Source organism: Pelodiscus sinensis, chromosome 16, assembly GCF_052426305.1.
Source record: "Pelodiscus sinensis isolate ZL-2025 chromosome 16, ASM5242630v1, whole genome shotgun sequence".
NCBI classification, from domain to species: Eukaryota; Metazoa; Chordata; order Testudines; family Trionychidae; genus Pelodiscus; species Pelodiscus sinensis.
Genome location: NC_143067.1, coordinates 37,419,160 through 37,432,960, shown reverse-complemented (window position 1 = coordinate 37,432,960; position 13,801 = coordinate 37,419,160). Strand labels below are relative to the sequence as shown.

General features: G+C 45.8%; 1 protein-coding gene across 5 annotated transcripts in view; it reads right to left on the bottom strand.

Moving 5' to 3' along the window:
• Positions 1–13,801, bottom strand: part of KCNIP1 (potassium voltage-gated channel interacting protein 1) — a 464,782-nt gene that overhangs the window by 26,128 nt on the left and 424,853 nt on the right. For all 5 annotated transcript variants that reach the window (XM_006115769.5, XM_014569863.4, XM_025181073.3 and 2 more), the window contains one exon: positions 1,339–1,463. In XM_006115769.5, the coding sequence (XP_006115831.1) occupies positions 1,339–1,463 (125 nt within the window). The remainder of the gene's footprint in view (positions 1–1,338; positions 1,464–13,801) is intronic.

The following is a 13,801-nucleotide window of genomic DNA, read 5'->3' as shown; positions in this document are numbered from 1 at the left end:
GCTAATAAAATAATGATACTTGGTCAGTTATTTTGCTATAAGAATAATACAGATGTATATACCAAATAATTCCCATCACACTGCTTAAATATGAATATATGAAACGACGATTTCTCACTACCGTGACTCCTTTGGGCAGTACTGATCAGTAATTCGACTCCTGGACTACTGTGATTTGAATATAACTGATCTACGAGAATGGACTCAATCCCACAGAGTTTTCATGGGCCAGCAGCCAGGGCTTGCAAACATGGGACCGGCTGGCTAGGAGATATTACTTACATTGGGCCAGATTTTCCACTTAAATCAATTAGAACGGGCAGGGAGTAAGTTACCACAGCATTTGGCCCAGTGTGTATCTGCTGCATGTGAAATTTATGAAAAGTTAGAATTTTTTCTTTAAAAACTCAACTAAGTGAAAAAAAGACCTGAATAATTCAGTCCAACTCATCAAATCAACATACCAAGAAGGTAAAAAGTACTCATGTGCAGACAGAACAGAGGGAAATACAAATATGCAAAAGACATTTACTCCCTATATTGGGCAAAAATATGGCAAAACACTGTGAAGGGAGCTGAGAAATGTTAATGAAAATATATGATCAGTGCAGAGTAAAATTATAAAGGACGTATTGGTTTGGAAGAGACATCTGATGGGCTTCACTATAAAAGAATCGGATTATATTCTGAATCGAAAGTGCAGAGAAAGCATGTGATTTTGTGGACGTGTATGTCAGGAGAGGAGAGTGAACACGAATGGGGAAGAGCGCACAATTGTCTTTTATATAGAGGAAAAGGTCCCTTTTACAATTAATAAATGAACAACAGATGTATTAATCCAGAATTGAATATTTGTTAGGGAGTCCGAAAGGCTGCTTAACAGCCATGGCTTATAACCATCTGCAATACCTTCTACCGATATGCTTAGAACTATGAAACAAGCTACTCATGCATGTAATGTGCTAACACCATCATCAGCCATGTAGAATTTTGGTATGACGTAGGACGACCAAGAGACCACTAACCTGGTGGACTTAAGGGTTCTGGGGATCTGCTCCAATTCCAGCCGCTATGGCTTTATATTGTAAAGCTGTGATTTGCGCTAATAGATCTCACCTCTGTTTTATGCAGATTAGGATGCCAGGACAAATGTTTATACAGCTTTTCTCATGCATATCTCACTGTGGCAATGAGAGGGCTAGAACTCACATCCTCCAGGTTCGTTGTTACTGGGAAGAAAGCTATGGAACACAGATGAATACTGTAGTTTGGATCCTATGCAGGGGCGATGGTGACACACACAGCCTAGCCAATTCATTACAATGCTTTGGTTCTTACGTTTTTAAATCCTCTGTAAAGCACTTGAAGTTCCCTCTTTGTGAAATTGGTTTGTGCTTCAAGCTGTTCCAGTCCTTCGGGCCGATAGCACACTGTGGTCATTTCTAATTCATCTTCAATTTTATCTAAAGAAAAGATATGGAAACATTTACTTTGGTTGCAACCTTTGCTATATTGAAGTGATGGACAGAGCAAATAACTGGAATATTGATGCATCTCAAAAACACCAAATAAGAGACGAACTAACAAGGAGTTTCTCTGTACAACTTCTTTCAACCCTTTAAAAGCAAAATTAAAACCAAAGAGTAGAGCAATACCCAAAAGTCCTTATGAGGGGTAAACATTTTGTAGTATTCTGCTCCCAAGGCAGAAACTTGATGACACAAAGAGGACCGGTCGCTTATCAAAGTCCCACTAACGAATGGTGGCAGTTTCATGTTTAAATTTTTAAACATGTAAAATGTAAAGGTAAAACGTGTTAAAAATTTTGTAAAAAATTTTGTAAGCCGCCCAGAATATTTTAAATAGAGAGGCGGGGTAAAAGTATTTTCAATAAATAAATAAATAAATCAATAAATCAATAAATAAATACCCACACAATGCACACAGGCAGAATCCATTTGGGGTGCTAGTCTTGAAGAGCATGCAAGGGTCAGTGGTAATTGACAGAGCAGATGTGCTCACACATATTACACAAACACGTGTTATAGTGAATGGAAATAGAAGGAAACTTTCTTTTGTACGCTAACAAAAGAGCTTGGCTTATTGGAGACGTTATGGATCACATTAATCCCAGGTCTAATTCAGGTCAAGTCCAATGAAGCTACATCTAGGAGCCTTTTGGGGGAAGTAGGTAAGTGCCCACATGGATGTGGTGCAAAAGTTTTCCTTGTGAAAGGACATGGGTGTGGACATAGGCAGCCATTCCTCCCCCCATGTGGCTTGTACCTTGCAGAATTCTGATTTGGCTAGCAGTGCCAAAAACACATAGATATGAATAGATGCCAGTCTGAGACAATCAAAACCAGTCCTGAAGCCAGAGGCGACTCTTTGTCACAGCTGTCCCCTCTCCTTCCTAAGCCATGAACCCAAACCATCTCTATAACAGAAAGCTCAGTGCGCACTTCCGGTATGACCTCCAGTGGCTGTTGTACACACCTATGGCAAAGCTACTCTATTTGTGTCCTGTAGAAATCAGTTGGGTTACCGTGGTGAAATACGGAGATTCCTGCTCAAATGCACAAGGTAAAACTAATGGTCAGAGATGGGTTTGAAAAAGAAAATTCTCCAGGGGTCCAGCAGAGGAATCGGTCTGGAAAGGGAAAATAGTGGGATTGGGAGAGGGGGAGATATAGGCAGGGATGGCTGGGAGAAAGGAGCCACAGTGAGGGGAGCACAGGATCACCAGGGGGTAGGGTTGGGCTGGGGGCAGAGAGGGAAAGGAGCCAAGCTAGGCAGACAATTGCTGGGGGAGGGGGGGCATAGCTGGGCTGGGGGCAGCTGGAGGGCAGAGGGAGGAAGGAGCCAAGCAGGGATGGGGCACAGAGAGGGGAAGGAGCCAAGCTAGGCACAGAACTGCTGGGGGGCAGAGATGGGCTAGGGGTGGCTGGGGGGCAGAGAGAGGAAGAAGCCAAGCTGGTCATAGGATAGCTATGGGGCACAGTGGGGAAGTAGGGTGAAGGGGCATCTCCAGACAAGAGATGTTAAGGACTAGTCGACTAGTCAATTCCCACCCTCTTGTTGCGTCTATCAGATAGAGGCAGCAAATGGGCAGGGGAGGGAAGAGGGGATACTTCAAAGAGGCACATACTCAGGCTCCATGTGACGCTGCTGCTTTGAAATGCCATGGTGGTGTTTCAAAGGGGCAGCGTCGGGATTAGCTGTGCTGGGGTCAGCTGGGGTCAGCTTGGTGTGGCACTGCTGCTTTGAAACACCAAGAGGGCATTTCAAAGGGGCAGCACCTCACAGCTGAGCTTGGGTTATATGCGGCGCTGTCCCTTTGAAATGCCACCATGGCGTTTCAAAGAGGCAGCACCGTATGGAGCCAGGGGTCAACTGGAGATCCAGCTGATCCCAGGCTCTGGGGAAATGCTGTGCGGAGCCGGCGATCAGCTGGAGAGTCCCCAGCTCGTCCTGGGTTCTGCTGAAATGCTGCACAGAGCCTGGGATTTTAAAGTGGCAGTGCAGAATGGAGCCCGGGCTCAGCGGGGGACTTTGAGTCCCCCACCGACCCTAGTCTCCATGCTGTAACTTCTGTTTCGGAATGCACAAGCGACACTGCTGGGGACTCTTGTACATTTCAAAGTTGGCACCTGCATGCAGCCCAGAATCAGTGGGACTTCCCGCTGGCCCTGGGATGGATGTACGTGGAGTTGTGCATTCTTCCTTTGAAATGTACAAGAGGCCGAGTTGGTCTATATGCAACTCTTCAAATAGCTTGTTAGCAGAAGGAATGTATATGGGGAGTTTTGAAATGCTGTCAGTGGCCACATTTAAGACTGGACTTGACAACCACCCACCTATCAGAAATAATAGAAATCACTCCTGCCAGGAGGAGGGGGCCTGGACTCGAATGAACTTTAAAATGTCCAATCAGAGTGATTGTGCGCTTTGCTACAGGAAATGCTGCAAGCCCCTCCCTCGCACAAGTTATTACTTCAGGAAACTAGATGCTGCACCCTAAAATATTCTAATTCCTGACTGGAAAAGAGGAATTTGAGTATTTTTGCTGTCTTTTCCTCTTTCCCAGCTACCTGGAGTATTCATGCTCCATGGATCTAGCAATCAACCCCAATTTGAAGACTGACACCAATCTGCGTCATTATGAAATATTCAATCATTAAAATATGTACAATCAAAACCCAAGTGCTTCCTTCCTCCCTGCCCCTGGACACACACATCACACAAGCAATGCATGTTCGGCAGAAGATATTTCAAGCTGATCACCCCTGTTCTTCCAAACGTGATAATCCTTTTATGGGACTATGTTGGTAATGAAGATGAATGCCACTGCACATACTTGGAAAATTTGGCTCTTGGGGATTTGTGGCCCTCACCTTCAGATCATTTTAATGGCAACACCACAAGATGTTAAATTGAACATCTTGTCAAAAGGAACCTACATGAGCGAAATGGAGTGAAGGCAAAGGGATTGGGACTAAGGTTAGTTCAATTGAGAACAGCATATTTTATTAGTGATCTAGCTGAGAGGCAGCAGCAGAAGGGAAACAGATGAGCAGAGAGCAATGGTGGAGGAGATGGGAAAGGGGACAGTGAGGTTGGACACACAAGCAGAGAGAGACAGAGCCCTCGAAAGGAGAAGAATGAAGAGACACCCCTAAAGACGGCGGAGAGAAGAGAATCTGGAAAAAAGAGATACTGTTAGAAGGAAGAGGAGGGGTTGGAGGAGAAAGTAAAAAAAGAAGGAGCTGTGAGATGAAAAAAAAAGACAGGTGGCTTCGGGTGTGTCTACACAGCAAAGTTATTTTGGAATAACAGTCGTTATTCGGAAATAACTATGCGAGCATCTATACGGCCATTCCGTTATTTTGAAAGAATTTCAAAATAACGGACGGCTTATTCTGAAATCTGTAAACCTCATTCTATGAAGAATAACACCTATTCCGAAATAGCTATTTCAAAATAAGGCCTGTGTAAACACTCCACTGCTGCTATTTCGAAATAGCCCCTCACCAGGGCCAGTCTAAGTTATTCCTCCTGGGGCTCTAAATCGAGGTAGCACGTCTACATTGGGGGAGCCTGCCTCGGACTAATTTTGAGGCTTCCCTGCAGTGTAGACGTGCTATTTCGAAATAAACTATTTCGGAATAACTCTTCCGGAATAGCTCATTGCGAAATAACTGTGCAGCGTAGACGTAGCTTTTGGAAAGAAAGGATGGGTGGGAAATAAAATGTCCTAAGATAAAGAAGTGGAATATGGGGGAGGAAGGAGGGAGATAAAAAGAAACAATGTGGTGGAGAAAAAGATCTTAATGAGGGAAGGAGAAGATAAATGGGAAAGAGAAAAAAAGAGAATATCAGTCATCAAGGGATCCAACCTAGGGAGACCCACCTCTAGTCTGAACATGATGTTTCCATGAGTAGAAAGGTGAGATTTGCCTTGAAATGAATTAAAAAGTCACATTTTCAATCTGCCCGGCTCCTACCCCATACAATCAACCAGACTATACCTGTCAGCCTGTGTGTCTCCTCCCCCTGCAACTTCCCATAGTTTAACAAGCATTGCAGCACCAAGACAGTATTTAAGGTTAAGTTCCGTTTGCTTTCTCCTTCAACTCACATTCTCAAACCTTATCACCTTTAGTGCCTAGGCAAATGTCCTATCCCCTAGCCAGTCCAGGACCTGACCCACATGTCCCTTATTCTGCCTTCCTAATGCTGGCTCCATTCTTGAAGGAGCCTGGATCGGCTGTCTAGTTGCTCGGGGGGCACAGTAGGGGTATGTCTAGACTACCGGGTTTTGTCGACAGAAGTTTTGTCGACAGTATCTGTCGACAAAACTTCTGTCGACAAAGAGCGTCCAGACACATTGAGTTCTGTCGACAAAGCAAGCTGCTTTGTCTAGACGCAACCCTACAGGCAATAACACCTTCTGTCGACAGAACTCTGTCGACAGAAGGTGTTATGCCTCGTAAAATGAGGTATACCAGCGTTGACAAAACTGCTGAGTTCTGTCGACATTATGTCGACAGAACTCAGCGGTAGTGTAGACGCTGGTATAGTTTTGTTGACAAAAGTCCACTTTTGTCGACAAAACTCAGTAGTCTAGACACACTCCGAGACTCAAACCCACCACCTCTCGGGTCCCCCGGCAAACACCCTATCCCCTGGGCCACTCCAGAATCCACCCCACCTACCTACCTTCCAGGCCAAATGTCTTGTGTTAGAACATTCCATGCGCCTTTCTGTGCACTCACTGGGGCCAGCATTCCTGCTTGTATTGCCTACTGGTTTGATCGAATCAAAGATATTGCTAGAGTGTCAATCATGGCAGATGCCAGGCGCAGAGGGGAGGTGGAAGACAAGCACATCAAACAATTAATTTGACTGTTTTGCCCAACCAGGGTTTGGTTAATTAAACTTGACTTAAAAAAAATTCCTGCACGGCCCACCCCTTGCGTATCTTACTCCATGACAGACAGAGCTGCTATCTGAGGAGATGTCTGAATTCAGGCCCTTTGATTTAAATGAGAGCTGTACGTATTTTCCACAAGGGGCTCACGCCTGTGGAATTTGCTTCTCCTGCCTTGCCTGCTTTAGAGCAACTGACAATTTAGAAGGACAGAACTTTGAATGCTTATGGAAAAGTGGGCTGATCAATCACAAGATGAGGGACCAGTAGGGGCATGCTATAGACTGCAGGGTGAGACTAGGAACCAGGATGAGCACCTCTATAAACATCTGTCTATAATATGTACTGGAAAGTTGCGTTATCATGGTTTTCAATCAGGGACGTATGCTGGAAATCTCATACAGTCACAGGTAAAATGCCTTGGAATTCTATAACAACTTTGCAAAATGTCTTGTGTTAGAACATTATTTAACCAGCTCCTGGTCATTTGTAGTAGATCTCATTCTATCTCTAAACATTGAATTGAATTGAGGGTTGTCTAGGTGCAAATGATCATGACCTAAATTTCGTTCGTTGCGGACAATCAGAATATAGTCTCGATCAATGACATATCCATGGTGCTTTGAAAATGCTCATTTTCCGGAGGTTGAAAATGACGATGACCAATACAGGAAGAGGAAGTATCTATCTATATATATCAAAAAGTTTTTCTTGTGTGATGAGAGTGAGGTCATTGCGCCACTCATCTCCGAGGCTCTGCACTCCAACGGCCTCTCTCACACAGACACTGTTCGGGGACCAGCAAAGCTCCCTGGCTGCCTGAACTGGGCAGATTCCGCCTCCCTGAAGGAGGACAAGGGGGCAGCGGCAACAGCCCCTCACTGCACTTGGGGCCCCGATGCTCTGGTACCTAGCTGGGAACCACTGCCTCCGGCAACCTTGAGCCAGGGCCAGGAGAGCTCAGGCCACCACCTGCCTAGCACTTCAGCCCCGATTCCCCTGGTGGCCAGAGGGAGGCCGAGAGGCTGGGGCTGGCTGCAACTATGGATGGGGGTGAGGAGACCGAAAGGCAGGGGGAGGCTGGGGCTGGCTCCAACTGGGGAGGGGGACTGGGGAGACCGGGGCTGGCTGTGATCAGGGAGGAGGTGGCTGAGAGGCCGAGGGAGGGGAGGGGGAGGGAGATGGCGCTTGGCTGCATCCGGAGGCGGATGTGTGTGGGGGGAGACAGGCCAGGGCTGCAACCAGTGAGGGGGTGGGGGGGCAGGGAGGCTGGGGCTGGCTGCGACTGGGGATGGAGATGGGGGGGGGGCCTGAGAGAGAAGAGCCAAGAGGCCAGGTCTAGGTGGGCTGCAGTCGGTGGGGGCGGGGGGAGCTGAGAGGCCAAGGGCAGGCATGGCCCCCGGGGCTGGGAGGCCAGGTCTGGTGCAGCCTAGGCCCTCTCCAGTGTCCTTGCCTACTGTCTCCCTTCCCTACATCCTCCCCAGCTGCTGGGTGTGGAGCAGCACCCAGCTTTCCCCTCCCTGGCTGCTGAGTGTGCCATGGCCCACAGCTCTTCCCTCCCTGGCGGCTGGAACGGACAGACCCAAGAGGCTGGGACTGGTGCGGCCCCGACCCTCCCTGGCAGCTGGGGTGAGAGGCCAGGGCTGCTTACCCCCACCGATGGGGGGGATGGTGAACGTAGCACGCAGGGGGCACCGCCCCCTCGTTTGAATATAAAAATATGAACTAATGGGGAGTTGTTTAAAGGTGCTTTATTAGATGTCCCTGAAACCCCTCCCCCATTTCCAATAGAGAAAAATGCTCTTTAAACCTGCAGCTTGTGCTCAAGAGTATCAAAATAATTGGCCAGGGAATTCTCGGAATGGCTGCAGCTGAGTATAGAAAAGGAGCACTGAAAACGTTCCTGGGGTGGTCAGAGGCCCGATAACAAAGCTTATTGCTCTGCCCTGCCCCCTACTGGCAGGTCCAGCTCGAGGCAGGCCGCGGGGGAGGAGGCGGTTGCTGATGACGTCAGCCGGCAGTGCCACCTGTCAGACGCCCCACAACAGCCAGCCGGACAGGTGGGAGTCAGACGCATGCGCCTGAACGAGGAAGGGACAACTGCCCTGGAGTCCCAGGCCCTTGAAATCACCGTTGGAGAGCTGCTCCGAGCAGCACTGAGGGCTGCCTGGGGGGAGGGGCATGGCTCCCTTAGGGGGATGCTGAGGGCTGCCGAGCTCCAACCCTGCCCATTCTGCACAGGCCCCTCCCCTTCTGGGGCATAGAGCAGCCCCCCTGTCTCGCCCAGAGGCCAGCAAGGCTGTCGCCCCCACTGTTAAAGGGTGAATGTTGTGCCAATATTTAAACAGAGGCTAGGGGACCACCTGGGAAATTAAAGGCCAGTTAGCCTAATAGCGATCAAAATATTGGGCAAAAGCATGGAAAGACTGACATAGGATCCATGCGGTAAAGAATGACAAGCTATAAGCATAATTAATGCCAGTCAACACGATATTATGGGACCTAAGACCGGTCAACATTTCTTTTTTTAAATGAGATCATAAATTCAGCTGATAAAAGCAACTGTGTTCACAAAATGTACTTAACATTCTGTAAGACATGTGACTGCTGAAATGACAATCGGCGAGAAAATGAGTGTGAATCACAATTAATGCAGCCTACATCAAATTGATCAGAAACGGAGTAGGCAATATGTCAGAAAATGTCATTGCAAATGGGGAATTGTCGTTGCATGGGAACATCTTTCAATGGATCACAGAAAGATGCATTCCTGGCCCAATGCTTCCCAATGTCTTTACTGGTGATCTAGAAGAAAATAAAAAATCTGTAGATGACACAAAAATTGATGGTTTGGTAAATCATAGGGACAGGCCAATTACACTGTCTGCTGGGGATTGCTCAGTAAGGTTGGCTCATTTGAGCGTGTGTTTTTACACAACCAAAGGCAACATCATAGGTCTAAGTCACACGTATAACTCGAGGGACTGTATCCTGGAAAGCAGTGACTCTGAAAAGAACATAGGGCTTGAATTATAGGCGTCTATAGGATCAAAGATCCCAGCTCGATGCTGTAACTAAGTGGGTGATTTCTATTCTTGGATGCATATGCAGGGGAGTATCAAACAGCAGCTGAGAGATGATATTCAGTGCATGGTTTTAATGAGACTATTACTGGACACTGTATCTGGTTCTTGGATCCATACTTCAAAGAGGAAAGGATGTAGAAAAGAGCTACCAGGATGAGTTGAGGTCTGGAAATCATGCCTTAGAGCAAGAGATGCAAGAAGCTCAATCTATTTCACTTACCCAAGAGTAGGCTAAGAGGTGATTGGATTACTATTTCAAAGTACTCCATTAGGAGGAAATTTCGGAGAGTAGGCAGCTTTTTATTCTAGCAGGTAAAGCTACAATAAGATCCAGAGGTTGGAAGTTCAAGGGCTGTCTACACAAACTGCTACAGAGCCACAGCTGCGCCACTGTAGCACGTTGGGGAAGACACTGCTTACATGGATGGGAGGAGTTTTCTCTGCAGAAATACTTCATCTCCCCACGAGGCAGCCGCAGCGAGATTGGTGGGATGTTTAAGTGCATCTCTCAGTAGTAGTGCAGATTTTTCACCCCCCTGAGTGTTTTAATTCTATTGACCTAATTTCCTAGTGTAGGCCAGGCCCAACACAGACACATGTCTATAAGAAATAAGGCATATTTTTTAAACACTGGGTGTCATTAACAATTATTACAACTCAGACATGAATGTGGTGGATTCTCCAACACTTAAAGACTTTAAATTGAACCCGAATGTCTTTCTAACATACATTTTGTAGCTCAAACAGAGGTTATAGATGTGATACACAAACTATTGCTCAAGGTTCCTTAGTGTATTATGCAGGTCGGAGGAGGTGACCATAATATCCCCTTTGGTATTAAAATCTACGAACCTGGGTTTTTAGCTTTCCTGCCATCTTGTAAAGTCTCTCTTGGGGAGACATGCGAGCTGACAAAGCAGGCTGTAGAACAGTGATTTTTAAACTAAGGGTCGTGACCCAGTAGTGGGGCGGGGAGCGTCAGACACTGGGGCTACGTCTAGATGGCAGGTTTCTTTTGGAAGCTTTTCCAGATGAGATCTTCTGAAAAAACTTCTCCCGAAAGAGAGTGTCTAGACAGCAAAGCACATCGAAAAAGTGATCTGCTTTTTTGAAAGATAGCGTCCACACGGAATGGATACTTTCTCGCATGTAAGCTGTGATTACTATGGATGGAGTGGCCACCAGGGCACCTGTGCTTTTTCTTCTTTCCTCTTCTTTCGAAAGAACTCCCTCTTCCCCATCCACACACGCCTTTTTTCGAAAGAGCTCTTTTGGAAAAAGGCTTCTTCCTTGTAGAAAGAGGTTTACCGATGTCCAAAAAAACCCCTTTGTTTTTTCAATTGTTTTCTGAAAGAATGCGATTGCAGTAAGTGAAGTTTGTTTGGAAAAACAGATATTTTCCTGAAAAAACTCTGCAGTGTAGACATAGCCTGGGTTGCCTGGCTGTAGGGTGACCAGCAGGGGTGCTAGGTAGGCTTCCTCCCCGTCTTGGCCCTGCAGACTCTGCTGTGCCCCAGAAACAGCCAGCAGCTGGTTCAGCTCTTAGGCGGGGCTGGACGGGGCTCCCTGCCCGGCCTCCACCCTGGGCATCAGGGACTGGTGCCTGTGGGCGAAAGCAGCACACAGAGCCACTTGTGCACCTCTGCCTGTCAACCAGATGAGCTGCTGGCCTCTTCCAGATGCAGTACCGGCCACGGTGCCAGGACAGGCAGGAAGCTGACTTAGCCCCACTGCTATACTGCTGACTGGCAGCTGATAGAGGAAAGCCTAGGCCCAAACCTTGAGCACCTACCTGCTGCCCCAGCCCTGAGTCTCTCCAAACCCGAGCCCTTTCCTACACTGCAAATGCCTCCATCCCACCCCAGAGCCGGCAGCCCCAGACAGGGCCTACACCCCCTCAAACTCAGCCCAGAGCTTCCTCACACCCTGCCCCCCAGCCTGGAACCCTCTATTATACTCCAAAACCCTCATCCTACCCCACCCCAGAGCCTATACCCCCAGATGGAGCCCGCTCCTCCCTCCACACAAGGACCCCAGCCTGGCCCCACCCCATAGCCCTCACTCTAGTCAAAAGATATAAATAAGTTGGGTCACAAGCATTGACAATTTTCTTCAACTGGGTCTTGAGGAAAACAGTTTGAAAATCGCTGCTGTTGATGGTTGGAGGGTAGATTTGTACTTGTGAGGTCTAGTAGAGAGCTTTTAATTTTCCTGGGTAGGAATTTACTGAAGACTGTGTGACTGAGCAGTTTAAGGAATGACTTTTTGTGCTGACTTTTGTTTAAAGTAGTTTTTCAAATTAAATGGGGGGGGGGGGGGGAGGGAGGATTATTGAAACTGAAGAGGCATGAGGAAAACCAAAATATGCAGAGAGACGGGGACAAAAATAAGTTGAAACGACCCTTACTACTAATGTTCCTGTTCCATTTGCCAATGTCTTATCTGCTGTGTGCAGAAACCATTTCCATCCATGACCACTTCACAGACCACAAAGGACATGGCTGCCAGAGAAACAATTAAAAACATGCTCAATGCTGCACATCATCTTGTTTAATGAAGCCAGCCCCAACAGAGAGAGGAGAGAGAGAAACATATTCCTTTATGCATTCCCATGGTCTCACTATGTACTTATCAATATACTGCCATCAAGAAGAAAATGGCAAGGAACATTCTCTTGGCTTTGTATTGCTTTTCCACAATTACTGGCTCAATTAAATGATCTAAATTGTGGCTCTGGATGAAACAAATAGAAAACCAGCTCCATAAATTCTACCTAGATAGATAGAAGGAATGAAAAATGTGAAAGGAGAGCCACATATATTACAAACTCAATAACCTAGTTTTCCATGGATTTGATAAATTGCCCACTTTAACCTTTCTTCTGCATGACTGTAGCAGTTTCAAAGACACCATATCACTATAGCTAAATAGTTAGCAATGTAATGGGCCAAAGACTTCATTGGTGGACTTGGCTTATCTCCACGGGATTCAATAAAGCCATGCTGAATTACTCTAGATGAGAGTCTGGTGATATGTCTGTTGTCCGCTTTACAGACTTACAAATGTGAGGAAGAAGGCAAATTACTCAATTTGCATGGGGAACGTGGCTCAAAGTACGGAGAGGGATAAATGCTGAAGTGAGAGATAGTGACAACCCTGCAGGGCCCTTTTGAAACTGATGATGTTCCTAAAGGCTGTTAAGACCACAGAGAGCACACCTAGACTTGCGTTCACTTTCAAAACAAGATATGCAAATTTGGCACAAATTTGCATATCTTCATCTGGTTGCTTTTTCAAAAGAGGTTCTTTCAAAAAAGAAAGTAGTCTAGACGTGATTCTTTCGAGAAAAAGAATCCTTTTTCGAAAGAACTGTTCTTCCTAAAAAAATGAGGTTTACATGGTTCTTTCAAAAAAGGGTTTTTTTCTCGAAAGAACCATGTCTAGACTACTTTCTTTTTCGGAAGAACCTCTTTTGAAAGAGCCACCGGATGAAAATATGCAAACTCGGGCCAAATTTGCATATCTTCTTTCATAAGTGAAAGCAAGTCTAGATGTGCCCAGACTGATCAGCACTAGCCAATTTATAGAAGAGCGTGTGCTTTTCTGAACATTATTGAACATAGACAATTTAGATGACATACTTCTCAAGATATTAAAGGATTTTATAAATACAGTTATTGCACCACTGAATTATTTCTCCAAAATAATGGAGAACTAGGAATGTACCAAAACTTATCAAAATTACACTTCCTCAAAAATATAACTAAAAAATCCCCTGCACTATCATCTACAAATCCATTGGATTCCCAATAAATAATGAAATCCCCTGCACTATCATCTACAAATCCATTGGATTCCCAATAAATAAATACTGAAAGAGAAAAATAAACCCAAGATTTAGAAGTCAAAGGAATGATAACTTTACTGGAAACAAAAATTAGACTCCAATTCCTTGCTTTTTTCACACCTTGCGTTGCCATGTACACCTTTGCAAAAGAAGTGAAAAATGCTATGAAGTCAGGATGGTTGTATTTTACAACCCCTTTGCACAGCTATAAATGACTTCAGCAAGATTTAAGGCAGTCTCATTGCAAAGCAATTGGCAGGTTGATTCATTCTTTTTGTACGACTAATTAACATTGTATAAAATTCTGCATTTACAGTATCACTGGGTTTTCCAGTATTAGACAATCAGTTTCCTAAATGTGTATTCGATAGTCATATTCTACAAATAACAAACAAGAATTAAAGGGAAAGAGCTAGCAGACTTTAGTTATGCAAAACT